Source organism: Triticum aestivum, chromosome 3A, assembly GCF_018294505.1.
Source record: "Triticum aestivum cultivar Chinese Spring chromosome 3A, IWGSC CS RefSeq v2.1, whole genome shotgun sequence".
Taxonomy (NCBI): Eukaryota; Viridiplantae; Streptophyta; class Magnoliopsida; order Poales; family Poaceae; genus Triticum; species Triticum aestivum.
Window position 1 is genome coordinate 52,885,536 of NC_057800.1, and position 27,862 is coordinate 52,913,397.

Consider the following 27,862-nt stretch of genomic DNA (forward strand, 5'->3'; position numbering starts at 1 on the left):
TACTGGTGAAGCTACTGGCACCGGCGCCTTATGTGGTGCTGGAGAAGAAGGTCAAGAAGAAGAAGACCACGGGGACTCGAAAGAGTGCCCGCAACGTGGTGGTGTCGGACTCGTCATCTGACGAGTCCGAGGCGCCCTCCTCCCGCGAGAACGAGGAGGAGGAAGAAGAAGACTCTCCCTCTCCAGTGGAGGGCGGAGAGAAGAGGAAGGCCGCCCCAACGGGGGAGGCCGAGGGGTCTAGGAAAAGGAAGACCCCTCCGCCGGACTACGCCCCTAACGCCGAAGAGGGCGAAGAGGAGTGGCCGGACAGGGCCAAGCGTCCGGCAAAATCGTAAGTGTTCAGATACCAGAGTAACTCATGATATTCCTTTTGTTGCACAGCTTCCCCTAATGTCGAATATAATCATGCAGCCCGCCCCGGGCCGCACTCAACGAGTCGTCGAGCGGCTCCCTGGGTTCATCGGACGTGAACTCTGTTCCGCCTGCTGTCTCCCCCCGCACTGTGGATGACGCCGAAGTGGCGTCACAACAAGCTCCGGGGCAAGAGGAGGTGGTCCTGGAGGAGCCGCAAGGCGACCTCCCGGACCCCAGGAGTGAAGGGTACAAGACCCCCCAATGCTCCAAGTCCGGCCTTAAGCCGGACACTGTGCCGGAATCTTCAACAATTCCGGACCGCGGTAGACGAACTCCTTCCAAGAGGAGCAAGCCTTCTGAGCCGGCAGCCTCCGTCCAACCGGAGGCGCCGGACAATCTGCTGGAGGTGCTTGAAGGTGCCTCCATCGACGAGGAGCACCGTACTATTATGAGTACGGTGATCCGGAAGGTTCAGTCCGCCAAGAGCGGGCTGAATGAAGCTTGCGCTGGCCTCCTAACAGGCTTCGAGGTAAGTAAAAATATGTAAAAATATTACCGCATAGATAGTAGCCCCTGATGCTCTGTTTGGCGTTCGGAAAGAAAAGCCGAATAGAGGATCTATGAAATTTCGCAGGAGTCTAATAATAAAGAAGTCAATATGCGTATGCAGGCTTCGCTGCTAGCCACCGCCGCACTGACTGCGGAGGTGGATACCCTAAAACAGGGACTCGAGCGGTCCGAGCAAGAGCTCGGCCGTGCCAAGCAGCAGCTCGAGGAGAAAGAAGGTAAGAAATACCTTATAAAAAGGTGCCTATAGAGAGGCGTGATTGCAAAAAATAACAGGATTGTACTGCTTATTGTAGGGGCCACGACTGAGGTGGCGACCCTCAAGCAGGCGCTGTCCGAGGCCGAAAAGAAAACGGCCGCGGAGCGCACCGAGCGAGAGAAACTTGGGTCTCAGGTCGGCGAGGTGCAGCAAGAGCTTCAGGCTCTCATGAAGAAACATGAGAGTTTGGAGCTTGAGTCAAAGACCCAAGCGTCCGAGCTCGCGACGGCCCTTGAGACTGCCAAGTCTGCCAAGGCCGAAGCCCAAAAGGCTCTCCGAGAGTTGGAGGATATGAAGAAGATAGCAGCGGGTAAGGCATTCTTTATGCAAAGCAGAAACATAAAAGTAAACTACTTGTTACTTACCCGAATCCGGAGTTCTCCAGGGGCCTTCGCAGATCTTCCCCGCAGCGTGTCCGATGCCGCCGCATTCTACCGAGCTGAAGAGGGCAGCTCGACGGAGAAGGTATTCTGGTCTCAGTATGCTGAGGCCGGACACCCTGTGCCCTTGAGCGACCAGCTGAAACAGCTGGTCGAACTCCACAAGGCGGCCGAACAGGCCATGAAGGGCTTCATAGTTCGGCTGTGGCCCGGAGAGGCCTTGCCTGGGAGCTACTTCGGGCTGGTGCGGCGGCTGGTGGAGGCCTGTCCAAGGCTCGAGGTCATCAAGCGCTCCGCCTGCATCGAAGGTGCCCGTAGGGCCCTTGCCCGTGTAAAGGTGCACTGGGGTAAGCTGGACGGTGAGAAGCTTGTGACGGACGGGCCGCCGCCGGGGAAGGAGCATCGCAAGCCGGAGAACTACTATAAGGATGTTCTTGCAGGTGCCCGCCTTGTGGCAGATGAGTGCACCAAGGATGTAATTTTTGAATGAATTCGCTCGTGTTTATCCTGTGCGCTGAAAACTTGTTCATATGCGCTAAGCAATGCTTATTGAATTTAAAATATTATTTTCTGTGCGGCCGTTTATCAAAAATTGAGAGATGGCCAGTCGTCGGCTTCTGCCCCCATGCCACTAGTGCTGGGGTGTTCGGTGATAAACCTGGGCGCTCTTTTTCCCATGGTTGGGTCCTTCGAGGGAGGCGCTCAGCACGACGAACCAGGCAATCGGACTATAATGCTTGAACACTCTCACTTAGCCATAGAACTTTATAATTTTAAATTTCGGCGAAGCCCCTAGTTCGGAAGACCGAGTTCGGGGCGCTATCCACGCCTTGGCTGGGGTTATCCAGCTCCTCGCTCGAAGCGGCATAAGCCTTTAGGGACTCGAAAAACCTCTCGAACAGCGACCGGTCTCTCGCCTCATCATGACAGTCAGTTTTAGCTTTCTCCACTGAGGTGCTTAACCCAGCTCAACCGGGGCACAATCGCAGTGGTTCTCCTAGTGCTACCTTAGCCGATATAGCGGAACGTAAGGCACCAAAACATAGGAGCCGGGCAAACCCAACTATTGACCCAAATCATGATTCGGAGCCGATGCATATAGTGCTATAAGTTCGGGGTGCCGCACTTGTGAAAGTGTACGGACTTCTCACACCATATTAAAGGGTACTGAAGCCCCTGGCGTACTTGCCGTACCACAATGTACGGGTGCAACATGTCATTAATGAACATATATATGAAAAGAGTAATGCAAAAAATAGACAAAAAGCTAGGCATTGTTTATGGAGAGGCTATTTATCAAAGCCGAACGATACAGATGGTGCGGTAAGCAAAAGATATTGGACTATTCAGTATGTCCTGACCAGGGGCGGGCCGCGGAATTATATATAAAGTAGGTATATCGCTCGTAACAGAGACCACCTGGGAGTTCCATAATGCGGCATGGCTTGTCTGCCTTCCTGGATCTTGCATCGTTTGTGCGGCAATCTAATTGCCGAACAGGTCGTCCGAAGTATGGAGTCCTGAAAGTAAGAAAAAATTAAAAAAAGAATCCGGCAGCCCTTGGTACGTTTTAAGCCGTATTTTGGGCGTGCCGTTATTTTGCCCCTTCCCCTGTGCCCATGGTATTTCAAGGGCGTAGTTATGTACGCGAGGTACTAGTTTCGCTAGGTCGCGAAAGCTGGGGTTGGGGCCGCATTGCTACGCTTGCTCGGAGTGTGCCAGGCGGTCCTGCTGTAGGTTACTCCGGGCGCGCTTGGCAGTGTCTGGCTTTTTAATGGCCGGACTGGAGAATTGCCGAAGAAGGCTACTTTGTACCTCCGCTGCGAGAGCCGCCGTATGCTCCTCCGTACGGAGGGAGCGTTCGGTGTTTCCGTTGACCGTGATTACTCCTCGAGGGCCTGGCATCTTGAGTTTGAGATATGCGTAGTGCGGCACCGCATTGAATTTTGCGAATGCGGTTCGTCCGAGCAGGGCGTGATAGCCACTGCGAAACGGGACTATATCGAAGATTAACTCTTCGCTTCGGAAATTATCCGGGGATCCGAAGACCACGTCAAGTGTTACTGAGCCTGTACAGTTGGCTTCTACACCTGGTATGACGCCTTTAAAGGTCGTTCTTGTGGGTTTGATCCTTGAGGGGTCTATGCCCATTTTCCGCACTGTGTCCTGATAAAGCAGGTTCAGGCTACTGCCGCCGTCCATGAGGACTCTTGTGAGGTGAAATCCGTCGATGATTGGGTCAAGAACCAATGCGGCGAAGCCGCCATGACGGATGCTAGTGGGATGGTCCCTCCGATCAAAAGTGATCGGGCAGGAGGACCATGGGTTGAACTTTGGGGCGACTGGCTCCATCGCGTATACGTCCCGTAGCGCACGCTTCCGCTCCCGCTTGGGAATGTGGGTTGCGTATATCATGTTCACCGTCCGCACTTGTGGGGGAAAGCCCTTCTGTCCATTGTTGTTCGGCGGCTTGGGCTCCTCGTCGTCGCTGTGCAGCCCCTTGTCTTTGTTTTCGGCTCTTAACTTGCCTGCCTGCTTGAACACCCAACAATCCCTGTTAGTGTGATTGGCTGGCTTTTCGGGGGTGCCATGTATCTGGCACAAGCGATCGAGTATTCGGTCCAAACTGGACGGGCCCTGAGTATTCTTTTTAAATGGCTTTTTCCGCTGACCGGATTTATAGCCTCTGAATCCGGCATTGACTGCCGTGTCTTCATTGCTGTCGCTGTTAACGCGGCGTTTTTGTTTGTTCCGACGTGTCCTGCCACTTTTGTCCTTGGTATCCGAATTACCAGGGTTCTTTGATAAGTTGTTACTGCGAGCTAGCCAGCTGTCTTCACCCGCGCAAAAGCGGGTCATGAGTGTCGTGAGGGCTGCCATGGATTTCGGCTTTTCCTGTCCCAGGTGCCGGGCAAGCCACTCGTCGCGGATGTTATGCTTGAAGGCTGCTAGGGCCTCTGCGTCCGGACAGTCGACTATCTGGTTTTTCTTTGTTAGGAACCGTGTCCAGAATTGTCTGGCTGATTCTTCTGGCTGCTGAATTATGTGGCTTAAGTCGTCGGCATCCGGCGGTCGCACATAAGTGCCCTGGAAGTTGTCGAGGAATGCGGCTTCCAGGTCCTCCCAAGAACTGATTGAGTCTGCTGGCAAGCTGTTAAGCCAATGCCGGGCCGGTCCTTTAAGTTTGAGCGGGAGGTACTTGATGGCGTGTAGATCATCGCCGCGCGCCATGTGGATGTGAAGGAGATAATCCTCAATCCATACCGCCGGGTCTGTGGTGCCATCGTATGATTCGATGTTTACGGGTTTGAAACCCTCTGGGATTTTATGCTCCGTTACTTCATTCGTGAAGCATAGCGGGTGTGCGGTGCCTCTGTACTGGGCTATATCACGACGTAGCTCGGAAGAGCTATGTCTGTTGTGTTCGGCCCGGCCGGATTTGTTGTATCCGGAGTGAAGATCATCGTCACGTGCCGTAGGGCGCCTGCGCGATCCGTAGATCGATCTTGTTTGTCTTGCCTTGTCCTCCAGTACGTCTCGTAGGTCTGGCGCATTTTCCAGTGCCTTAGTTGAGTGGCGTCGGGGCATGGCTTGGGTGGAGGGTCGAGAGACCTCTCTGTCGCGGCCGCGAGGCAGCCGGTCTGCCATGTCATGCGCTGGTGATGTAGGTGCTTCCTCCTCTGATCGGGGTAGCGGCCTGCGCTTTGGGTAACTCTTGGAGGGGCGTTCGAGTTCATACTCTTCGGCCGCAAGGACTTCAGTCCATCTGTCAGCTAGCAAATCTTGGGCTGCTTGCCGTGGCTAAAAGCCTGCGTCTAAAACGCTCTTGTTCGGCGGGGTCTGATGGTATGACAAATTCGTCGTCATCGAGGCTTGCCTCGTCTTCGGAGGGAGGCATATAGTTATCATCCTCAACCTCTTGGTCTGCCGCTCTCTCATGAGGGCTGGCTTCTCCATCTTCCTGTGCCGAATCTTGCTGAGGTGGGTGTTCTTTGGCGCTATCTGGGGTAGTATTATCTCCCGTGCCGGAATCACCGTTTTTGCTTTGGCGGGATTTAGAGCGGCGCCGCTGACGCAGGTGCTTTGGCTGTTTCTTGGGGGTGTCCTCCCCCACTGTTCCATCGCCATCTCCATCTTTTGGAGTATCCACCATATATATGTCATATGACGAGGTGGCCTTCCAGCGCCCTACAGGTGCTGGTTCCTATTCGTCTCCTACATCGTCGTCCATACCGTCGATGTCTTCGGAGCCGAAGTCAAGCATGTCGGTTAAATCATCGACAGTGGCTACAAAGTGGGTGGTGGGTGGGTTTTGAATTTCTTCATCGTCCGCATCCCATCCTCCAGGGCTCTCCTAATAAAGAGAGAGACTTAAGAGAATTCAGGATGACGCCAAAAGGTGAGTGCTGAAAGATGTATGCGGCGGTGAACTCCATTATCGGCGCCCAATCGGATTCGATTGGCAGGGGCGCGGGGGGTTCGGAGTCCGGATCCTCAGAGTCACGGATCATGCAGAGTGCGGGGCTAGCGTTCGGCTCGATCGCCTCTAAGATCGCAACCCCCGAGGTGGTGTCCAACCGCTCGTCCTCAATTGGCGCAATAGGTTCTGAGTTAGAGGTCGGAACCGATGCGTGTGCGGCCTCCAGGACACTACCCGGAGGCAGAGCTAGATCATGCCCCTCGAGATAGTGCGACGCGCTTGGCCGTGGCTCGAACCCGTCGAAGATCAAGTCTCCGCGGATGTCAGCCATGTAGTTTAAGCTTCCAAACCTGACTTGATGGCCAGGGGCGTAGCTTTCGATCTGCTCCAAGTGGCCAAGAGAATTGGCCCGCAGAGCGAAGCCGCCGAAGACGAAGATCTGTCCGGGGAGAAAAGTCTCACCCTGGACCGCATCGTTGTTGATGATCAAAGGAGCCATCGGACCTAACGGCGACGACACAGAGGAACTCTCAATGAAAGCACCAATGTCGGTGTCAAAACCGGCGGATCTCGGGTAGGGGGTCCCGAACTGTGCGTCTAGGCCGGATGGTAACAGGAGGCAGGGAACACGATGTTTTACCTAGGTTCGGGCCCTCTTGATGGAGGTAAAACCATACGTCCTGCTTGATTAATATTGATGATATGGGTAGTACAAGAGTGGATCTACCATGAGATCGAGGAGGCTAAACCCTAGAAGCTAGCCTATGGTATGATTGTTATCTATGGAGTTGATGAAGTTATCCTACAGACTAAAACCCTCTGGTTTATATAGACACCGAATAGGGTTAGGGTTACATAGAGTCAGTTACAATGGTAGGAGATCTTGAATATCCGCATCGCCAAGCTTGCCTTCCACGCCAAGGAAAGTCCCATCCGGACACGAGACGAAGTCTTTAATCTTGTATCTTCATAGTCCAGGAGTCCGGCTGAAGGTATAGTCCGGCTGCCCGAACACCCCTAATCCAGGACTCCCTCAGTCCCCTTCAAGAAAACCCCCCTCAAAAATAGAATCTAAAACTTGTTTGAATGAAGCGGGTAGCCCAACATAAAAGCTTTTTAAGTAAACCTCAATTTGATATTGGGGTACATAGCTAGCCCGGATCCTTAACAGCCTATCCCAAGCATCTTTCAAAGATTCATCAAGTAAATAACTAAAAATTCCAGAATCATCTTCATCAAAATTACTAAGGTTCTCATTGATAACTCCGGCAAGTTGTTCTATAGCATTCCGATTTATGAGTTTAGATAAGATAGCAGGATTGTCCAAAGCACTAGAACTTGGGAGAGAACCCCCAACTCTTTTTGGTTCTGACATGGCGAGGGAAAAGAGGCAAACAGAAAAAGAGAGGGAGGATAGAGAGAGAGAGAGGGCGAATAAAACGGCAAGGGTGAAGTGGGGGAGAGGAAAACGAGAGGCAAATGGCAAATAATGTAATGTGAGAGATAGGGATTGTGATGGGTACTTGGTATGTTGACTTTTTGCATAGACTCCCCGGCAACGGCGCCGGAAATTCTTCTTGCTACCTCTTGAGCTTGCGTTGGATTTCCCCGAAGAGGAAGGGATGATGCAGCAGAGTAGCGTAAGTATTTCCCTCAGTTTTTGAGAACCAAGGTATCAATCCAGTAGGAGGCCACGCTCAAGTCCCTCGTACCTGCACAAAACGATAGCTACTCGCAACCAACACGATTAGGGGTTGTCAATCCCTTCACGGTCACTTACGAGAGTGAGATCTGATAGATATAATATTTTTGGTATTTTTGGTATAGAGATGCAAAGTGAAAAGTAAAAGGCAAAGTAAAAAAGCAAAGCAAGATTAAAGTGATGGAGATTGATATGATGAGAATAGACCCGGGGGCCATAGGTTTCACTAGTGGCTTATCTCAAGAGCATAAGTATTCTACGGTGGGTGAACAAATTACTGTTGAGCAATTGACAGAATTGAGCATAGTTATGAGAATATCTAGGCATGATCATGTATATAGGCATCACGTCCGTGACAAGTAGACCAAAACGATTCTGCATCTACTACTATTACTCCACTCATCGACCGCTATCCAGCATGCATCTAGAGTATTAAGTTAAAAACAGAGTAACGCTTTAAGCAAGATGACATGATGTAGAGAGATAAATTCATGCAATATGAAATAAACGCCATCTTGTTATCCTCGATGGCAACGATGCAATACGTGCCTTGCTGCCCCTTCTGTCACTAGGAAAGGACACCGCAAGATCGAACCCAAAGCTAAGCACTTCTCCCATGGCAAGAACTACCAATCTAGTTGGCCAAACCAAACGGATAATTCGAAGAGACTTGGAAAGATAACCAATCATACATAAAAGAATTCAGAGAAGATTCAAATATTATTCATAGATAGACTTGATCATAAACCCACAATTCATCGGTCTCAACAAACACCCCGCAAAAAGAAGAAGATTACGTCGAATAGATCTCCACAAGAGAGGGGGAGAACTTTGTATTGAGATCCAAAAAGAGAGAAGAAGCCATCTAGCTACTAACTATGGACCCGAAGGTCTGAGGTAAACTACTCACAATTCATCGGAGGGGCTATGATGATGTAGAAGCCCTCCGTGATGACGGCCCTCTCTAGCGGAGCTCCGGAACAGGCCCCAAGATGGGATCTCATGGATACAGAAAGTTGCGGCGGTGGAATTAGATTTTTGGCTCCTATTCTGATCGTTTGGAGGTACGTAAGTATATATAGGAGGAAGGAGTACGTCGGTGGAGCACCGAGGGGCCCACGAGGCAGGGGGCGCGCCCCCCACCCTCGTGACCGCCTCTTTGACTCCTTGGAGTAGGGCCCAAGTCTCCTAGATCATGTCCGGTGAGAAAATCACGTTTCCGAAGGTTTTATTCTGTTTGGACTCCGTTTAATATTCTGTTTCTCCGAAATACTGAAATAGGCAAAAAACAGCAATTCTGGGCTGGGCCTCCGGTTAATAGGTTAGTCCCAAAAATAATATAAAAGTGGAAAATAAAGCCCAATATAGTCCAAAACAGTAGATAATATAGCATGGAGCAATCAAAAATTATAGATACGTTGGAGACGTATCAATAACAAATCATACATAAAAGAATTCATAGAAGATTCAAATATTATTCATAGATAGACTTGATCATAAACCAATAATTCATCGGTCTCAACAAACACACTGCAAAAGAAGATTACATCGAATAGTTCTCCACAAGAGAGGGGGAAAACATTGTATTGAGATCCAAAAAGAGAGAAGAAGCCATCTAACTACTAACTATGGACCCGTAGGTCTGAGGTAAACTATTCACACTTCATCGGAGGGGCTATGGTGTTGATGTAGAAGCCCTCCGTGATCGATGCCCCCTCCGGCGGAGCTCCGGAACAGGCCCCAAGATGGGATCACGTGGATACAGAAAGTTGCGGCGGTGGAATTAGGGTTTTGGCTCCGTATCTGATCGTTTGGGGATACATAGGTATATATAGGAGGAAGGAGTACGTCGGTGGAGCAACATGGCGCCCACGAGGATGGAGGGCATGCCTGGGGGGGTAGGCGCGCCCCCTACCTCGTGGCCTCCTCTTTTCTTTCTTGACGCAGGGTCCAAGTCTCCCGGGTCTTGTTCGTTGAGAAAATCACGTTTCCGAAGATTTCATTCCGTTTGGACTCCGTTTGATATTCCTTTTCTTCGAAACCCTAAAACAGGCAAAAAACAACAATTCTGGGCTGGGCCTCCGGTTAATAGGTTAGTCCCAAAAATAATATAAAAGTGAATAATAAAGCCCAATAATATCCAAAACAGTAGATAATATAGCATGGAGCAATAAAAAATTATAGATACGTTGGAGACGTATCACTCCGCACCACCGCTCCGGGGCCGCCTCCCCGGCATCCGCGCTAGCTCCAGCCCGCACCGCGCCGCCAGGCACATCCCCCGCCCATCCAGATCGAAGACGAGGTGAGCCGCCCCCACGGCTATGCTCCCCACCATCGCGTCGCCCGGCACACGGCCCACGCTATGCCGCTGCGCGAGACTGCGCCAGAGAGCCACCGCACCGCTGCTTCCACCGCCAGCACCACATCCTGCCGAGGTCGCCCCGCCCTGCATCGGGGCCACCGCGCGAGGCGACGAGAACGCCCCGCTTTGCTTGGCCGCACCCTGTGGCGGCGGCGAGGGATGAGGAGCGGGGTGGAGGAGGCCTCTGGCGGCGGCGACTTGGTCGCCCTCCCTGTCGCACGCGGGGCGACGCGGGAGGGATTGATGTGGGTACTGAACCCAGAAAGAAAAAGTTGTGTTTTCTATTTGGGTTTAAAAAATCTCACTCCTGAAGAAGAAGTTCATAGGCCGTGGGTTTTTTCGCCTCATCTTCCACCACCGTCCCCCTGTCCTCGGGCAACAGAACTACTACTCGAGCGCTGGCTACTCGGATTTGAGCACGTCGAGGGACACGAAACCGCCGAGGATGCCGCAACAGGCGTCGTGGCCACAGGCGCACGCTGCTGTGTACGTTGAGGACGAGGAGCACTCGGACTCCGGCGGCCTGACAGCACCAACTCGCAGCACTCCACCGTCGTAGCGACTCCGACGACTTGGCAGCACCGGCTCGCAGAACGACGGAGCCATCGCAGCATCGCCGGAGCAACCCGAGGCACCGTCACAGTATCCTCGTTGCAGCATTGCCGGAGCAGCCCGAGCCGCCGTCGCAGCATGATAGCGCCGTCGTAGCACCACTTGTTGTGAGTATCGTTGGCCGGCGCCACTCACAGTAGCGGCTTCGCAACTGAGATGCCGTCACCGCAGCATGGCTGGAGCAGCCGGACCACCGTCGCAGCGGGTCGCCGCGGCAGGGAGCCATCGCAGCAGGTCGCCGCAGCATGGCTGTAGCAGACAGACCACCGTCACAGCATGCTGCATAGCACCTCTCCGACGAGATCTTGCTGGATAGAAGAGAGGAGAGATAGAAGAAAGGGAGGAGGATGAAGCAACAACGTGCTGATTATTTGTGGGGAAAACGTGTGGTTGGAGAGAACCAGCGAAGGGATGAGGGGAGAGAGGAAGAAGCGGTGGGTGGGGCCTTTGGGACGTGTGTCAAGCTGAGGACACGGTTGACGCGAGGATGTCTACAGCTGGATGAATATAAGCAATTCCCTAACTATTTCACATCTAAATGTGAAAGAGCAAACCCGCAATTATATAAATATTAGATTTTAATTAGGTTAATATGCGATTAGGATAATACATGATTAGGCTAATATGCAATTAGGTTAATATGCAAATAGGCTAATATGCAATTAGGATAATACACAATTAGGTTAATGTTCTATTCACTATAATATTTAATTCTTTGTTACTCTTTGCACAATATTCTTTATTAAACTGGTTATTTTTTTTACGAAGTGGCATGATATCCTTCTCAGTACTCATTATATTTTTCATTATTTTGTATGAGATGTAGCTAGGCTCATTCATTTGATGTTTTTAAATACAAACTCCAGTTATAAGGATGTTATGCAAAGTGGGGTAAATTTTTATCGTCTTGACCCTGGCATGATCCAGCCGCTCCAGTTATGATGTTGCCAAACCGTGTCGGTCGCCCAACACCCTAACTCCGATCGGTTTCATTGATGCTTGATTTGTGTATATCTATCTAGTCCTAAACCCTAAACCATGATCAGCACATACTACCGTCGCCCCGAAGATGACAAGGGAACGGGCGCAAAGCATTGGTGTTTGATTTGTGTATATCTATCTAGTTGTAGATCGTACTCGTATGAACTGGTTAGCATATGCTGCATATTCTAATGTTACGTATGAACTTGTTATGTGATTATAACTTACAATGTCTGGTTGTGTGAAATGAACTGATATGAGTTTATCAACGTTGTGTTGATTTACGTTACATGGTCGTATGAATTTGAGGATTTGGGTATGGGAGACACGGTTAAAGGGTCAAATTAGGCCTCACCCGGACTTCTCAATTTCACGGAAGTTTTGCCAATTTTTACCCCTTAATACGCCCCGTACCAGTGTTTCCTCCTAGTTTTTTTTTGGATCGCACAAACGTGTGCTTAATGGTCTAGACCACGGGTCACTCTCGAAAATTTAAATGTGATAAATCTAGTAAAACTTTCGCTAAATGGGATAAAAACCTGCAATACATTCAAAAACTGAAATTCACTCTTAATAAAACAAAGACACGACGAGCTGGAGATTACATTACATGACAAGGCGTCTGAAACTAACATGAATTATGTATGCCGGACTAAAGAAGATAAATAGGAGCCGGAGGAGGAGTAGCGGCAGTATCAGGGTGGAAGACGCGGAAGGAGCAGGCGAGGTCACCGGCGACCGTCATGATGGCGCCGTCGTTGCCGCACTTGCCGCAGTAGTTGGGCGCGGAGAACACGGTCACAAGCTTCCCGCCGGCGAACTCTTGGTCATACCCGCCCTCCTTCATCTCGTGCGCCCTGCACACCATGGCCAGCCCGTGCCTCTCGCAGAACTCCTCCACCACGTCGGCGCCGAAGGTGAAGGACGTGCACCTGCGCGGGTCCCCCCACCCCCAGTTGTCGCCGTCCGCGGCGGGGTCCGACCACAGCAGGTCGCACACGAGCCCGGAGTCGGGGACGTCGGCCAGCGGGCGCTTGATCTCGCGGATATGGTCCGGGCTCTCCAGCTCCGGCGAGAGCCCACCGTGCACGCACAGGATCTTCTTCTTGTCCTTACCATCCCCGCCGCCCTCGCGGCCGACGAGCGCCGCCAGCGGGAGGCAGGCGAAGACGGCGTTGACTTCCTTGTAAAACATAGGGTTTGGGAAACTGGCTCGACACCCTAAACGGGGTGTGGCTATCTCATTATATAGATGTACCAAGAGGTACAATACAAGGCCTATACAAGACTACGTATATGCAGTCTAACACCCTCCCTCAATCTTAACTGTAGCCTGAAGTACAAAGTAAGTTAAGATTGCGCCTACAGCCTACAAACTGTGGTTGTGGAAGAGGCTTCGTGAAGATGTCAGCAAGTTGATCTTTGGAGGAGATGAACTTGATACAGAGCAGTCTTTGTGCAACACGTTCCCGAACAAAGTGATAGTCAACCTCGATGTGTTTCGTCCTAGCATGAAATACCGGATTAGATGAGAGGTACGTAGCGCCGATGTTATCACACCACAGAACTGAAGGATGACCTGGAGAGACTCTCAGCTCCCGCAACAAAGACTATACCCATATGATCTCAGCTGTAGCATCAGCCACAACTTTATACTCAGCTTCAGTACTGCTAGGAGACACGGTGGCTTGCTTGCGTGCATTCCAGGCGATCAGGTTAGGACCAAAGAACACTGCATATCCCCCCGTGGATCGCCGATCATCAGGACTTCCAGCCCAATCCGCATCAGAGAAAGCCGAAAGTTCACAAGACGGTGCAGACTGAAGGAGCAGACCATACGAAGCAGTAGAAGAAACATAACGCAAGATGCGCTTAACTGCCGAGAGATGAGTGGTACGAGGTGCATGCAGATACTGGCACACACGATTGACTGCATAAGAGACATCAGGTCTGGTGATAGTGAGATATTGCAGACCACCAACAAGACTGCGATACTCAGTGGCGTCATCAGTGGAAAGAAGGTCTCCATCAAGGGTAGACAACCGATCAGTGGCAGACATCGGAGTGGCAGCATGTTTGCATTGGAGCATCCCAGCACGGCCCAACAGATCCATGGAGTACTTCTTCTAACACAAAGTCAACCCAGTAGAGGACCGTGACACCTCCAACCCAAGAAAATAATGCAGAGCACCCAAATCCTTGACAACAAATTCCTCACCTAATGCAGACACAAGGCGATCGGCAACAGTATGGGAGGAACTGACAAGGATGATATCATCAACATACACCAAGAGATACATCGTCACCTCAGGGCGCTGAAGGAGAAACAGTGACGTGTCAGTAGTTGAAGGAATAAACCCAAGAGCCCGAAGAGCAGAACCAAGACGAGCATGCCATGCACGAGGCGCCTGTTTAAGTCCATACAACGCCTTGACCAGACGACAGAGATGACGCGGACGCGTAGGATCAACAAAACCAGGTGGTTGACGCATATAAACCTCTTCCTCAAGAACTCCATGGAGGAAAGCATTCTGCACATCAAGCTGACGAAGCGACCAACCACGAGTAACAGCAAGAGACAGCAATATACGAATAGTAGTAGGCTTGATAACTGGACTGAATGTGTCTTCATAATCAAGATCGTACCTCTTCTTGAAACCCTTGGCAACCAACCGTGCCTTGTAACGTTCAATAGAACCATCTGCATGCCGTTTGACCTTAAACACCCACTTGGAGTCAATGATGTTGACGCCAGAGACCGGAGGAACAAGCTGCCAAGTACCATTTTTCAGCAAGGCCTGAAATTCCTGCTCCATTGCAGCACACCAGTGAGGAATACCCAGTGCAGCCTGAAAATGACGTGGCTCTGCCGTGGGATCCGCAGCAGCATGAGCCACACATGCAGCAAGCCACGCCACCGTCCCGTCTTTGCGTTCCTTAGGGCAAAAAACACCAGACCGATTGTGCGTGTGTGGTCGATGATGAACCACAGTGGGCGGTGCTGGCACCACGGGGCTTGCCACAGGCGACGAAGGCGTCGTGGCCGAGACGGGGCTGGAGGAGCCAGAGTCAGCAGACTCAGCACCAGGCGACGTTGCCGGGACAGGCCTGCCAAATCCAGGCGACGATGTAGCCGAGGCGGGGCTGGCCGGCGCAGCTGCCGGGGCTGCTGGGCCGCCTGCTGATGGGCCCCCTGCCACTGGGCCCGGCGAGGGCAGCGCCTGTGGCCTGGTGGGCGAGCCAGGCGAGCCGGGCACTGGGCCGTGCGACCCGATCGACGGAGCGGGCGACCCGAGCGCTGGAGCGGGTGAGCCGGCCGACTGGGCGGCCAAGGCGGGTGCAGCCGCGGGCACTGCCGACGCCCGTGGGGCGGCCGTGGATGCATCGGGCTGACAGGCATGACCCGCCATGCATGGGCCATGCATAGGATCGACGTGGCCATCATGAGTGTCGTCCATAACCTCATCATCCAGGAGTTCAAGGCGGACACCGCGTCCAATACCTGCAGCATGGTTAGGAAGCAACACAGGAGCATTTGCAACATCCACAAATTGGTCAGGCGAAGGTGTATTGGAGTGCACATGTGGTAAACTAGTGGTAGAGTGGTTCGGAAGAGCACGAAATGGGAACACATTCTCATCAAACACGACGTCACGAGAAATGTAGACACAATTGGTGGGAATATGAAGACACTTGTACCCTTTGTGAAGAGAACTGTACCCAAGAAAAACACACTTCTTAGACCGAAACTCTAATTTACGCTTGTTGTAAGGCCGCAAGTGCGGCCAACATGCGCACCCAAACACTTTGGGAAAAGTGTAGTCTGGAATATCACCAAGCAAGAGTTCAAGAGGGGTTTTCATTTTCAGTAGTCGTGAGGGAAGCCTATTTATCAAAAAACAGGCGGTGGAGAAGGCATCACTCCAGAACCGAAACGGGACGGAGGCATGAGCTAGTAAAGTAAGTCCAGTCTCTACAAGATGACGATGCTTACGTTCAGCGGTGCCGTTTTGCTGATGTGTATGAGGACAAGACACGCGATGCGAAATCCCAAGCTTATTAAAAAACGAGTTGAGGTTGTGATATTCACCCCCCCAATCGGATTGAACATGAATAATCTTATGCTTAAGGAGACGCTCAACGTGTGCCTGGAACTGAATGAAAACGTCAAACACATCAGATTTACACTTGATAAGATATAGCCAAGTAAACCGACTGTAAGCATCAATGAAACTGACATAGTAATTGTGACCACTGACAGATGTTTGGGCATGACCCCATACATCAGAAAACACAAGCTCAAGAGGATGTTTCACAACACGACTAGACTCTGAAAAAGGTAGTTGGTGACTCTTGCCCTGCTGACAGGCATCACAAATAGTTTCAGCACTCTTAGTGGACACAACTGGTAGTTCATGGCGATGCAGCACATGACTAACTATAGGAGCAGCGGGATGTCCAAGGCGCGCATGCCAGTGCGTAGGCGACACACGAACACCACTGAACACATGAGGAGAAGACGGCGTAGGAGATGCAGACGATGCATCAAGTGCATATAAGCCATGGCGAAGACGACCACTAAGCAGAACGGCCCTCGTGTCCCGATCCTTGATAAAGAAACGAAAAGGGTGAAACTCAGCAAGGACATTATTATCACGAGTAAGTTGAGGAATAGACAACAAACTACGCGTAGCAGAGGATACTCAAAGGACGTTAGAAAGATGCAGTTTGCGAAAATTGTGTGCAAGAAGTGATGCCTGACCAACATGGGTGATGCGCATACCTGCTCCGTTGGCGGTGTGCACCTGATCATGTCCACGATACTGTTCCTGAACGGAGAGCTTGCCCATCTCGCCGGTGAGGTGATTCGTCGCGCCTGTATCCATGTACCACGCCGGATCAAGGGAGTATGACTGGGTGCGCCCGTGGTCATGCCCTGTCACCGCAGCTGCAAACTGCTTATCATTCCCTTTTCCATTATTGCCAAGGCCAAGGAAGTCTTGCTTGTAGCGTCTGTGGCAACGAGAGGCAAGGTGACGATCTATGCCACAAAGCTGACAAGCCTGAGGAGCACCGCAACTGGAACAACAAGCAACTGGGCGACTCCCTCCTGTGATAGTCGGCGCGTTGCCCCGCGAGGCCTGCGACGAGGAGGCCGGTGGTTTGCCACCTGATGGGGCCGGCTTCTGAGGTTTGCCGCGTGTGGCGGCATTGGCAGAGACGAAGTTGGGGGAAACACGGCGCGCCTTGATGCGCTGCTCACGCCCAAGGAGGCGCGCATAGAGCTCACGACGCGGGAGTGGATCATCTCGACCATGGACGTTCTCAATGAGATTATCATAATCATCATCGAGCACGTTAAGCACAAAGGTGGTGAAGTCCGCGTCCAGAAGTGGCTGACCAACAGAGGCCAGGGTGTCAGCGAGGCTCGTCATCTTGTTGAAGTACTCCGTGATGCTGAGATCGCCAAGTTTGGTCTCACCCAGCTCGGTGCGTATAGAGTGCGCACGCGCCTAAGACTGAGAGGCGAAACTGGTGTGGAGGGCCGCCCACGCCTTCCTGGACGTAGCGGCGAAGATGACCATCGACGAAACACTCAGCGTGAGCGAGGACTGGATGGCAGAGAGAATGGCCTGATCCTGCGCCACCCATGTGTGATATGCCGGATGGTGAGGAGGTGGGCACGGGATGGACCCATCAATGTAGCCCTCCAAGTAGCGGCTGCGTAGGAGAGGCAAAACCTGCGCACGCCATGAAAGGTAGTTGTCCGGCCCGAGCTTCACTGGTAGCAGGTGCGAAAAATAAAACGGCGGCGGCGCCGCGGTTTGAGCAGTGTACGCCTGCGCCAGTGATGCATAGGGATCCATGGACGAAGCCATCTCTGGACGAGGGATCATCGCGTAGGGGTAGCCGAACGAGGGAGCAGCCAGGGCGCCCGGCGCTGCAGGGGCCGAGTCACCGTTCCCGGGAGCCACGAGGGCACCATGCGGCGAGGCAGCCGCACCCCCATAGGGCCGCGGCGGCGGCGCGGAATAGTAGTGGTGCGGCGGCGGCGCAGCGGGGGCCGATACCGGCCAGGGATGCGGCGACGGCGCAGCGGGGGCCGATCCCGGCCAGAGAGACGACGGTGGCGGGGGGGCACCGTAGGCGCCGTGCCACGGGTAGCTCGGCGGAGGAGGGCCGCCTGTAGCCGGCAGCACCGCAGCGTCGGGCGGGGCAGCCAGGTCGTCCCCGAAGCCCGGCGCCTGCAGGGAAGCGGGCGGCGGCAGGTTGGCGCCGTACGCCGCCGCGAGTGGTCGGGAGGCCAGGAAGGGCGACATCGAGGCTAGGGCCGGTGCAGCAGCGGCGGCGGTCGAGATGGGCGCGGCAGCGGCGACGACGGCGGCGGCGGCTGGAGGTGGTGCAGCGAAAGACATCGTAACCTAAACTGATACCATGTAAAATATAGGGTTTGGGAAACTGGCTCGACACCTTAAATGGAGTGTGACTATCTCATTATATAGACGTACCAAGAGATACAATACAAGGCATATACAAGACTACGTATATACAGTCTAACGTTCCTCCCAGAGCCTCTCCGGGTACCTGAGCTTGTATGCTCGGGACGTGCCCTCGGCGTGGCTCACGCGCGGGCCGCGGGACGCGCACTGGGAGTAGAAGCCGTACTGCTTGTTGACGGCGGCGCACTCGTGGTTGCCGCGGAGGAAGAAGGCGCCCGGGTACTTGAGCTTGTAGGCGAGGAGGAGGCAGATGGTCTCGAGCATCGATCGCGTTCTAGTTTGATTCTGCACTTTTGCTTGATTGATTTGCTGGGCAGGAAGCAGGATCGATCGATCGCCAGAGTATTTGTAGGTAGAATAGGATGGACGGGCCGATCGTAGTTGGGATCGGATACGGACTCGATCGACCGGGATTATTATCTCTTTTCTTTCTTTTTGTAAGGAATTTTTTTATCGGTTTTTTCTTCAAAACCGCCTCAACTATCTCACCTTTAATTTTTTTCAACGGTTTTCCATAAATAAAATTATGTTGTTTAGTTGTAAATTATTTTTTCTTTCATTTAAGTTCATTGGAACAGAGGGATCATAAGAATTTAAGACGAACGAATTGATCACTGCATTTCGTTTATGTGCAAAACAGTACAGACAGCGTAGCAGCATGTTCTTGCTTATTATTCACATGATGTACATCGATCGACCCCTGCTAAGAAGAAGTGCAACTTGATGGATGTACTGCTGCTGCTAGTGGGTAGCTACTTGGTGGTTTGGTAGGGCGCCTCGCAGAACTCGCCGCCAAGATCGTCGCACGCCTCGTCCGGGAACACCCTGCATCCGTCCATCCACACATAGTTTCAGTTATTAGTGACAGGTGCAGTGCCACAACTATATAATATGATCATGTAGGCAGGGTTACGTTTTTGGCCCGTCGTAGGCTAGGTACTCCCTCTCCACCTCCGGCGCCCTCGCCGCGGCCGCCGGGGCGCCTGCACCGGCGCCGAGCTTCGTCTCCGGGTACATCTGCGCCTCGCACGCCTCGCCGCCGACCAGGTCGCAGGCCTCCATGGGGAACACCCTGCACCCCGCCCGCATTGGCCGAACGATATGGCAACCACCAGATGGCAGATGATGATCGGTTTGGCTCAGGCTCAATCAGTGACTGACCAAGGAGGGGTGAGAGAGAACGTACGAGACGCTGGAGCTGTAGTCCGCCTCCGGCGCCGCCGCCGCCGATGCCCGGACGCCGGCACCCACGGTCCTTCTGCCGCCGCCAGCAACGGTGGCGCTCCTCCTCCTCGCCGCCGGCCTGCCCCTTACGGCGACAGGCAGCACGGCCGACAAAGCAACGGTGGCCTGCATCATCTCCTGGTTAATCTGATCCTGTCTATCTAGAAATCTGAATACGAGGTTGTGGTGCTTTGTTGTAGTTAGCTCTGACGATCAGGCTAAGCACTGCCTGCTTATATACTGCCATGGATGTGTGAGTGTGTCCTGTTTGGATAACAGTGGGGCCATGTGCTCTCCTCCCATTGGCTGTCCACCTCAATGAGTGAGTCCTCCCACGGGACCAAATTTTGTACCACTCCAAAGATATTTCTGCCACCCCAGGCTTCATACTTATCTTGCCCCCATTATTTGTTACAAATGGGCAAAATGTGCACAGGATAAGTAAAAGAGATGTCTCCTTCTGACCCCTGTTCCTATCTCCAGTTTTTGTTTGAGAAATCTACCATTGTTTTTTAGCAACTTATCTTCTCTTTATTGCAACCAATAAGAAACCTACTGGTGAATGATGATATGCACTGGCAACTAACTATGATGAGAGTACATGGCTGCCCCGAACAGGAACTGCCACCAGAAAATAATGAACGATATGCACGGAGATTCAGTTCGTCGCAAATTCGGAATCCCCATACAGCCAGGATAGAGCAAAGCAGAGCCGGAAACTAGCTACATTGCACAGCTTAACCATAACAGGCAGTACCATCAAGAAATAGCTTACAAGGATTGTTCAAGTGCAAACACAAAGACTTCTCTCGCATCATTGACAATGAGGTAGTAACACTTGGAACACGGTCGGGAAATACTTCCAGGTTCTAACTACGGAGCGACGCTCGAGGTACCGGTGGCAGTCCAAGCTCGTCCTCCTGCACCACATAACGAAATAAACGACCCATTATTCAATAATGGCTCGGGGTTGCTTAGTCATCGGTCAACTGTAGCAAATCATGCAGCATCGTCCTACCAGGTATCAAATAACAAGGGGCAAACCAACTATACCAAGTCATCCAACTTTTTCCTAGCATGTTAACTTAGTGTGTTCATGTGTGGAGGTTGATTGGTAAATTTATGCCTTTTGTCCAAAAATAACAGAAAGCATATGCGAGAAACTCAGGCATAAAGTGGTAACAGATACTGAACAGTGTTTGGATTTCAGAACCCATGCACTATTTTTATCATGCTAATTCACCCCCAAGGAAACAAACACCAGAAACTCAGGGTAATATTATGCCAAGTTAAATATGCTGTGTGAATTGCGTTCTGTTGTGCAATGTAAATGCACATGGAATCCACTTACCTGGTGCCTGCTTACGGGAACTGCTGCAGGATAAGTCGGTGCAGCGGGCAAGTTAAGATCAGATTCCTCATCTGGCTGAAGGTACGATGGGACTGCAGCTGACTCAAACTCCATATCAGCTTCCAGAGCATCCAGCTCTGCAATGTTCAATACAAAAACAAATGAGGACAGTAAATAGAGGACATCTAGACTATTTACGACTATGTAATTCCCCCCAGAAGAGTACATGCCTGGGACTAACATGGCAAAGAAAGAAATCTAGACTATTTATGACATCGGGATATATTCTCCAACTGAAAATATTAACTTTGCATATTCTTAAAATTACAGTTCACAAAAAGAGCAGTAAAGCCAGATCAAGTTACAGTCTTCTCCAGCTGAAAATACAGCCTCCGTACCTCCCATTAGATCTTCCTCGTCAACATCATCGGGAATGTTGTAGCTTCTACCAAGAGATTCTTGTATCTCGTTGCTCACGTCCATCAGATCCGTCATTTCATCTTGCATATTCTACAAATGACAGCTCACAAAGGAACTTGTGTTACCATCAAATGAAGGGAGAGTAATGAACAAACATTGAAAGAGAAACATTTAAGGTGGTTCATCAAGTCATTAAGTTGTACATCCCACTGTGGAATAAATTTGTTAGGCCCTAACCAACTTGCCCTTATAAGGTGGCCAAGTGCAAGAAGCACGACGAAGCACTTGCCTTGATGCAGGATGTTTAGTCTGTCTGTCTTTCTGTCTGTCTGTGAAGTTTATATTATGACTACCTGCTTAAGACTCTGGCATTATTATGGCTATGGTTGTCAATGTAGTACCTAATGTAGTGTGAATGGTTGTTCAAATTGCTCTGTTCTGCCTATGAGTGCGTGTGTCACCACTGGAACAAAAGGTTCCACACCGCATGTCTTGCACGTAACCAAACAGCAGCACCTTGCATCTGGGAATCACATGCCTGCAACCAAACGGCGTGCTAGTTGTTCGCCTATAATACAGGCTGGGGTTTTGCGGGCAACCAAACTAGGTTCAGAACATGGTTTTTCAGCCTGCATTAGCTCAGCCAGGCTCTACTCAGCCACCGATGCAAGGAGGCCAAAAATGATGCAGGTAACCAAAGAGGCACTTAGTTGTACATCCCACTGTAGATACCACATTAATATTGTTTAGGCCCTGACCAAATATGTCAGTGTAAGCTAGCACTAGTAGGAGGTTGGTCCTTATTCGGATGGTTGCCAAAATGACCATGGCTCTTCAATCACATCATATGCAATCTTTGTTATGAAAAGAAATTGATAGTTGCAGGATGTATGATAAGTAAGGCTGATTGCCGGTCCAATAATTTCTGGTCTGGCCAGATGTTGCACAAGAACAGAAGATGTAAAAAGAAGGATACGGTTTTTTTTTGTGTGTAATTTTCTTCATGAAAACCCATGGATACTGCTGGGAAATGCGATCCCAGATTAGCCAATCGCAAGGACGGACTCTAAAGTTAGTATGATGCTAAGCTTCCGATACACCATATTTGACAGTATGAGTGGAGTATAACCTTTCTGCTTAAAGTGTTCATTGCGCACTACATATGTTATTGGGCTATGTCTTGGAAATTTGCAGGTGAATGATTACTGATATATGTATCCCCTCTAATTTAGTTACTGCTATTTGAAACTAAATTAGAGGGCATCACCCGCGACACTGAAATACTCAAATTGTAGCAAAACAAAACCTGACAGACCATACATGGTAATACGAATTCGGCAGCAGCGACAGATGAACTAAGAATGGGCAGGAGCAAAACGTACATCGATGTCCTCGATCTTGACGGTCTTCATCATCCCCTTGAGCTCCTTGTTGGCGGCCTTCATCGCGCCCATCTGGACAGACAGAAAATCAAGAAAATTCAGCAACCGGACAGATGAACTGGACTGAACTGCTACAGCAGCACACACGGGGAGATGAAGGGCGGGTGCGTACGGTCTGCTGCGCGTCCTTGAGGCCGTCGGCGGCGAAGCCGACCTGGTCGAGGTTGTAGGTCTGGTTGTAGAGCATGTTGCGCTGCTCCTCGTACATGCGCTTGTGCTTGAGGAGCCTGATGGCGCGGGCCTTGATGGCCTCCTGCGAGGGGCCGGGGCGGGCCTTGCGGATCTGCTCCTTGTACCGCGCCAGCTCCTCGTCCAGCTTCTTGATCTTCTCGTCCACGCTCTCGCCCCGCTTGTTTATCTGTGCCACCGGCCAAATCGGAGCGGCATTGGATGGGATTTCGGGCGTGGGAAGGGGAAACGAATCGGGGGAGAAGGGAGGGGGAGGCTGACTTGGTTGGTGGCGTCCTGGATGGTGGGCGGCGGGTCCCTGCTCTTCTTGGCGCCGAAGATCTTCTTCATCTCCGGCTCCGGTGGGCGGCGGCGGCGGCGGCGGCGGCGGCGGCAGTTTCTCGGCTCGAGTGGAGGGACCTGGGGAGCAGAGTGAGTGCGTCTCTCTTTGTGTGTTTCGAAATTCAGATGAACCTTTTTCTGAGACTGATATGGAGATGTAAATGGGCTTCGGTTTATGGAAGATTGTGAGTAATGGGCCTACAAGTTTAAAAAGTTGGCAACTCGCGGGCCTGCCAGCCTAAAACGAATGGTGAAATTAATAACATCTTTTTTATATATATTTTTCGAGAAAACAATTAGAGGTTAATTATGGTGAGAAATTGTGACTTCTTTCGTCATCCATCGATTCTTTTATGATGTTCTGGATCGATTTCACTATTTGTTATAATAGTATGGAAAATTTGGTTATTCTCTCTTAGATTTCAATATTAGAAATCATTTATCTTATGGAAAAAGGTTTGTGTTGGACCACGGACTATAATGTGTTTCGTCCAAGATTTTTTTTCTTAAAACCTCTTAAATTTAATCCATGTCTGGTTTTGGATTGGGTTTTGAACTTTACGATTTTCAAACAGTATGCGAAAAAAAATCTTATATGTAGATAGTGCTATTAGATTATGACTCGCAAAATTTCATAAAGAGTTATGGTGAGAAATAAATATATTATTTCAGTCCCTTCCAAAAAATTGTTAGTTTCTCCTTTTTTTGCGAAAGACAAATTGTTGTACTTTTATTTAATAAATATTTCTGAACCTTTGAAGGCTTTAAATTACTCTAAATGTAAAAAAACCAAGTGGTTTTTTATGAAACAAATCACCAATAAGCATCAACTAATATGATCATTTGTGATCATCATCAACATAAAAAGCCAGGGTAGGTAAATGAATTTTTGTAGTGGTTATTGCCAATGTTCAAGAAATCGTTAACTGATAGCTGCTCAGTCAGTTTAGGAGTAGCGATTAATTGGTAAATCGGCATATTAACTGGATTAATCGGTCGACCATTAATCGGTAGATTGTGAAGGAAATATGCCCTAGAGGCAATAATAAAGTTATTATTTATTTCCTTATAATCATGATAAATGTTTATTATTCATGCTAGAATTGTATTAACCGGAAACATAATACATGTGTGAATACATAGACAAACAAAGTGTCACTAGTATGCCTCTACTTGACTAGCTCGTTAATCAAAGATGGTTATGTTTCCTAACCATGAACAATGAGTTGTTATTTGATTAACGGGATCACATCATTGAGAGAATGATCTGATTGACATGACCCATTCCATTAGCTTAGCACCCGATCGTTTAGTATGTTGCTATTGCTTTCTTCATGACTTATACATGTTCCTATAACTATGAGATTATGCAACTCCCGTTTACCGGAGGAACACTTTGGGTACTACCAAACGTCACAACGTAATTGGGTGATTATAAAGGAGTACTACGGGTGTCTCCGAAGGTACATGTTGGGTTGGCGTATTTCAAGATTCGGTTTTGTCACTCCGATTGTCGGAGAGGTATCTCTGGGCCCTCTCGGTAATGCACATCACTTAAGCCTTGCAAGCATTGCAACTAATGAGTTAGTTGCGGGATGATGTATTACGGAACGAGTAAAGAGACTTGCCGGCAACGAGATTGAACTAGGTATTGGAATACCGACGATCGAATCTCGGGCAAGTAACATACTGATGACAAAGGGAACGACATATGTTGTTATGCGGTCTGACCGATAAAGATCTTCGTAGAATATGTAGGAGCCAATATGGGCATCCAGGTCCCGCTATTGGTTATTGACCGGAGACGTGTCTCGGTCATGTCTACATTGTTCTCGAACCCATAGGGTCCGCACGCTTAAGGTTACGATGACAGTTATATTATGAGTTTATGCATTTTGATGTACCGTAGGTTGTTCGGAGTCCCGGATGTGATCATGGACATGACGAGGAGTCTCAAAATGGTCGAGACATAAAGATTGATATATTGGAAGCCTATGTTTGGATATCGGAAGTGTTCCGGGTGAAATCGGGATTTTACCGGAGTACCGGGAGGTTACCGGAACCCCCCGGGAGCTAAATGGGCCATGATGGGCCTTAGTGGAAAAGAGAAGAGGCAGCCCTACATGGGCCGCGCGCCCCTCCCCTCCCTTGGTCCGAATAGGACAAGGAGAGGGGGCCGGCCCCTCTCTCTCTTTTCCCCCCTCCGCGAATCCTATTCCAACTAGGATTGGGGGGGGGGGAATCCTACTCCCAGAGGGAGTAGGACTCTCCTGGCGCGCCCTCCTTGGCCGGCCAGCCTCCCCCTTTGGTCCTTTATATACTGAGGCAGAGGCACCCTAGAACACACAAGTTGATCCACGTGATTTCTTCCTTAGCCGTGTGCGGTGCCCCCAGCCACCATAATCCTCGATAATACTGTAGCGGAGTTTAGGCGAAGCCCTGCTGCTGTAGTGCATCAAGATCGTCACCACGCCATCATGCTGACGGAACTCTTCCCCGACACTTTGCTGGATCAGAGTCCGGGGATCGTCATCGAGCTGAACGTGTGCTAGAACTCGGAGGTGCCGTAGTTTCGGTGCTTGATCGGTCGGATCATGAAGACGTACGACTACATCAACCAAACACTTCCGTTGTCGATCTACTAGGTATGTAGATCACACTCCCCCCTCTTGTTGCTATGCATCACATGATCTTGCGTGTGCGTAGGATTTTTTTTGAAATTACTACGTTCCCCAACAGTGGCATCCGAGCCTAGGTTTTATATGTTGATGTTATATGCACGAGTAGAACACAAGTGAGTTGTGGGCGATATAAGTCATACTGCCTACCAGCATGTCATACTTTGGTTCGGCGGTATTGTTGGATGAAGCGGCCCAGACCAACATTACGCGTACGCTTACGCGAGACCGGTTCTCCCGACGTGCTTTGCACAGAGGTGGCTTGTGGGTGACAGTTTCTCCAACTTTAGTTGAACCCAGTGTGGCTACGCCCGGTCCTTGCGAAGGTTAAAACGGAGTCAAATTGACAAACTATCGTTGTGGTTTTGATGCGTAGGTGAGATTGGTTCTTACTTAAGCCCGTAGCAGCCACGTAAAACTTGCAACAACAAAGTAGAGGACATCTAACTTGTTTTTGCAGGGCATGTTGTGATGTGATATGGTCAAGACATGATGCTGAATTTTGTTGTATGAGATGATAATGTTTTGTAACCGAGTTATCGGCAACTGGCAGGAGCCATATGGTTGTCGCTTTATTGTATGCAATGAAATCGCGATGTAATGCTTTACTTTATCACTAAACATTAGCGATAGTCGTGGAAGCACAAGCTTGGCGAGGCAACAACGATGCTACGATGGAGATCAAGGTGGCACGCCGGTGACGATGGTGATCACGACGGTGCTTCGAAGATGGAGATCACAAGCACAAGATGATGATGGCCATATCATATCACTTATATTGATTGCATGTGATGTTTATCTTTTATGCATCTTATCTTGCTTTGATTGACGGTAGCATTATAAGATGATCTCTCACTAATTATCAAGAAGTGTTCTCCCTGAGTATGCACCGTTGCGAAAGTTCTTCGTGCTGAGACACCACGTGATGATCGGGTGTGATAGGTTCTACGTTCAAATACAACAGGTGCAAAACAGTTGCACACGCGGAATACTCAGGTTATACTTGACGAGCCAAGCATATACAGATATGGCCTCGGAACACGGAGACCGAAAGGTCGAGCGTGAATCATATAGTAGATATGATCAACATAATGATGTTCACCAATGAAACTACTCCATCTCACGTGATGATCGGACATGGTTTAGTCGATTTGGATCACGTAATCACTTAGAGGATTAGAGGGATGTCTATCTAAGTGGGAGTTCTTTAAGTAAATTAACTGAACTTAAATTTATCATGAAACTTAGTACCTGATTAGTATCTTGCTTGTTTATGTTTGTTTGTAGATAGATGGCTTGTGTTGTTGTTCCGTTGAATTTTAATGCATTCCTTGAGAAAGCAAAGTTGAAAGATGATGGTAGCAATTACACGGACTGGGTCCGTAACTTGAGGATTATCCTCATTGCTGCACAGAAGAATTATGTCCTGGAAGCACCGCTGGGTGCCAGGCCTGCTGCAGGAGCAACGCCGGATGTTATGAACGTCTGGCAGAGCAAAGCTGATGACTACTCAATAGTTCAGTGTGCCATGCTTTACGGCTTAGAATCGGGACTTCAACGACGTTTTGAACGTCATGGAGCATATGAGATGTTCCAAGAGTTGAAGTTAATATTTCAAGCAAATGCCCGGATTGAGAGATATGAAGTCTCCAATAAGTTCTATAGCTGCAAGATGGAGGAGAACAGTTCTGTCAGTGATCATATACTCAAAATGTCTGGGTATAATAATCACTTGATTCAATTGGGAGTTAATCTTCCAGATGATTGCGTCATTGATAGACTTCTCCAATCACTACCACCAAGCTACAAGAGCTTCGTGATGAACTATAATATGCAAGGGATGAACAAGACTATTCCCGAGCTCTTCGCGGTGCTAAGAGCTGCGGAGGTAGAAATCAAGAAGGAGCATCAAGTATTGATGGTCAACAAGACCACTAGTTTCAAGAAAAAGGGCAAAGGAAAGAAGAAGGGGAACTTCAAAAAGAACGGCAAGCAAGTTGCTACTCAAGAGAAGAAACCCAAACCTGGACCTAAGCCTGAAACTGAGTGCTTCTATTGCAAGCAGACTGGTCACTGGAAGCGGAACTGCCCCAAGTA

At 50.1% G+C, this 27,862-nt stretch overlaps 3 protein-coding genes across 3 annotated transcripts; all 3 read right to left on the reverse strand.

Moving 5' to 3' along the window:
• Window positions 1-12,292: 12,292 nt before the first annotated feature.
• Window positions 12,293-18,507, reverse strand: LOC123056751 (serine/threonine-protein phosphatase PP1-like). Its single transcript, XM_044480035.1, has 2 exons — window positions 18,200-18,507; window positions 12,293-12,819 (listed from the first exon to the last, which is right to left on the reverse strand). Exons 1-2 carry the CDS (start codon window positions 18,402-18,404, stop codon window positions 12,293-12,295), a joined length of 732 nt encoding a protein of 243 aa, XP_044335970.1. The 5' UTR covers window positions 18,405-18,507.
• A 225-nt stretch (window positions 18,508-18,732) lies between these two features.
• LOC123060199 (light-regulated protein, chloroplastic) lies at window positions 18,733-19,603 on the reverse strand. Its single transcript, XM_044482785.1, has 3 exons — window positions 19,327-19,603; window positions 19,054-19,212; window positions 18,733-18,965 (listed from the first exon to the last, which is right to left on the reverse strand). Exons 1-3 carry the CDS (start codon window positions 19,497-19,499, stop codon window positions 18,893-18,895), a joined length of 405 nt encoding a protein of 134 aa, XP_044338720.1. The 5' UTR covers window positions 19,500-19,603; the 3' UTR covers window positions 18,733-18,892.
• Window positions 19,604-20,073: 470 nt separating this feature from the next.
• LOC123060197 (vacuolar protein sorting-associated protein 60.1) lies at window positions 20,074-23,217 on the reverse strand. Its single transcript, XM_044482784.1, has 6 exons — window positions 23,028-23,217; window positions 22,690-22,935; window positions 22,518-22,589; window positions 21,114-21,225; window positions 20,716-20,852; window positions 20,074-20,284 (listed from the first exon to the last, which is right to left on the reverse strand). Exons 1-6 carry the CDS (start codon window positions 23,094-23,096, stop codon window positions 20,234-20,236), a joined length of 687 nt encoding a protein of 228 aa, XP_044338719.1. The 5' UTR covers window positions 23,097-23,217; the 3' UTR covers window positions 20,074-20,233.
• Between the last annotated feature and the right edge of the window lie 4,645 nt (window positions 23,218-27,862).

What these genes read in the sequence shown, in the direction of transcription:
- LOC123060197 (XM_044482784.1), bottom strand. Translation starts at nt 23,096, where the DNA reads ATGAAGAAGATCTTCGGCGCCAAGAAGAGCAGGGACCCGCCGCCCACC. An exon ending in TCCAGGACGCCACCAACCAA is followed by an intron (nt 22,936 to 23,027) that starts GTCAGCCTCCCC and finishes CCGGTGGCACAG; the next exon opens with ATAAACAAGCGGGGCGAGAG. An exon ending in TCAAGGACGCGCAGCAGACC is followed by an intron (nt 22,590 to 22,689) that starts GTACGCACCCGC and finishes CTGTCTGTCCAG; the next exon opens with ATGGGCGCGATGAAGGCCGC.
- LOC123060199 (XM_044482785.1), bottom strand. Translation starts at nt 19,499, where the DNA reads ATGATGCAGGCCACCGTTGCTTTGTCGGCCGTGCTGCCTGTCGCCGTA. An exon ending in GACTACAGCTCCAGCGTCTC is followed by an intron (nt 19,213 to 19,326) that starts GTACGTTCTCTC and finishes GGCGGGGTGCAG; the next exon opens with GGTGTTCCCCATGGAGGCCT. An exon ending in GCCTACGACGGGCCAAAAAC is followed by an intron (nt 18,966 to 19,053) that starts GTAACCCTGCCT and finishes GGACGGATGCAG; the next exon opens with GGTGTTCCCGGACGAGGCGT.
- LOC123056751 (XM_044480035.1), bottom strand. Translation starts at nt 18,404, where the DNA reads ATGCTCGAGACCATCTGCCTCCTCCTCGCCTACAAGCTCAAGTACCCG. An exon ending in GGAGAGGCTCTGGGAGGAAC is followed by an intron (nt 12,820 to 18,199) that starts GTTAGACTGTAT and finishes TTTACAAGGAAG; the next exon opens with TCAACGCCGTCTTCGCCTGC.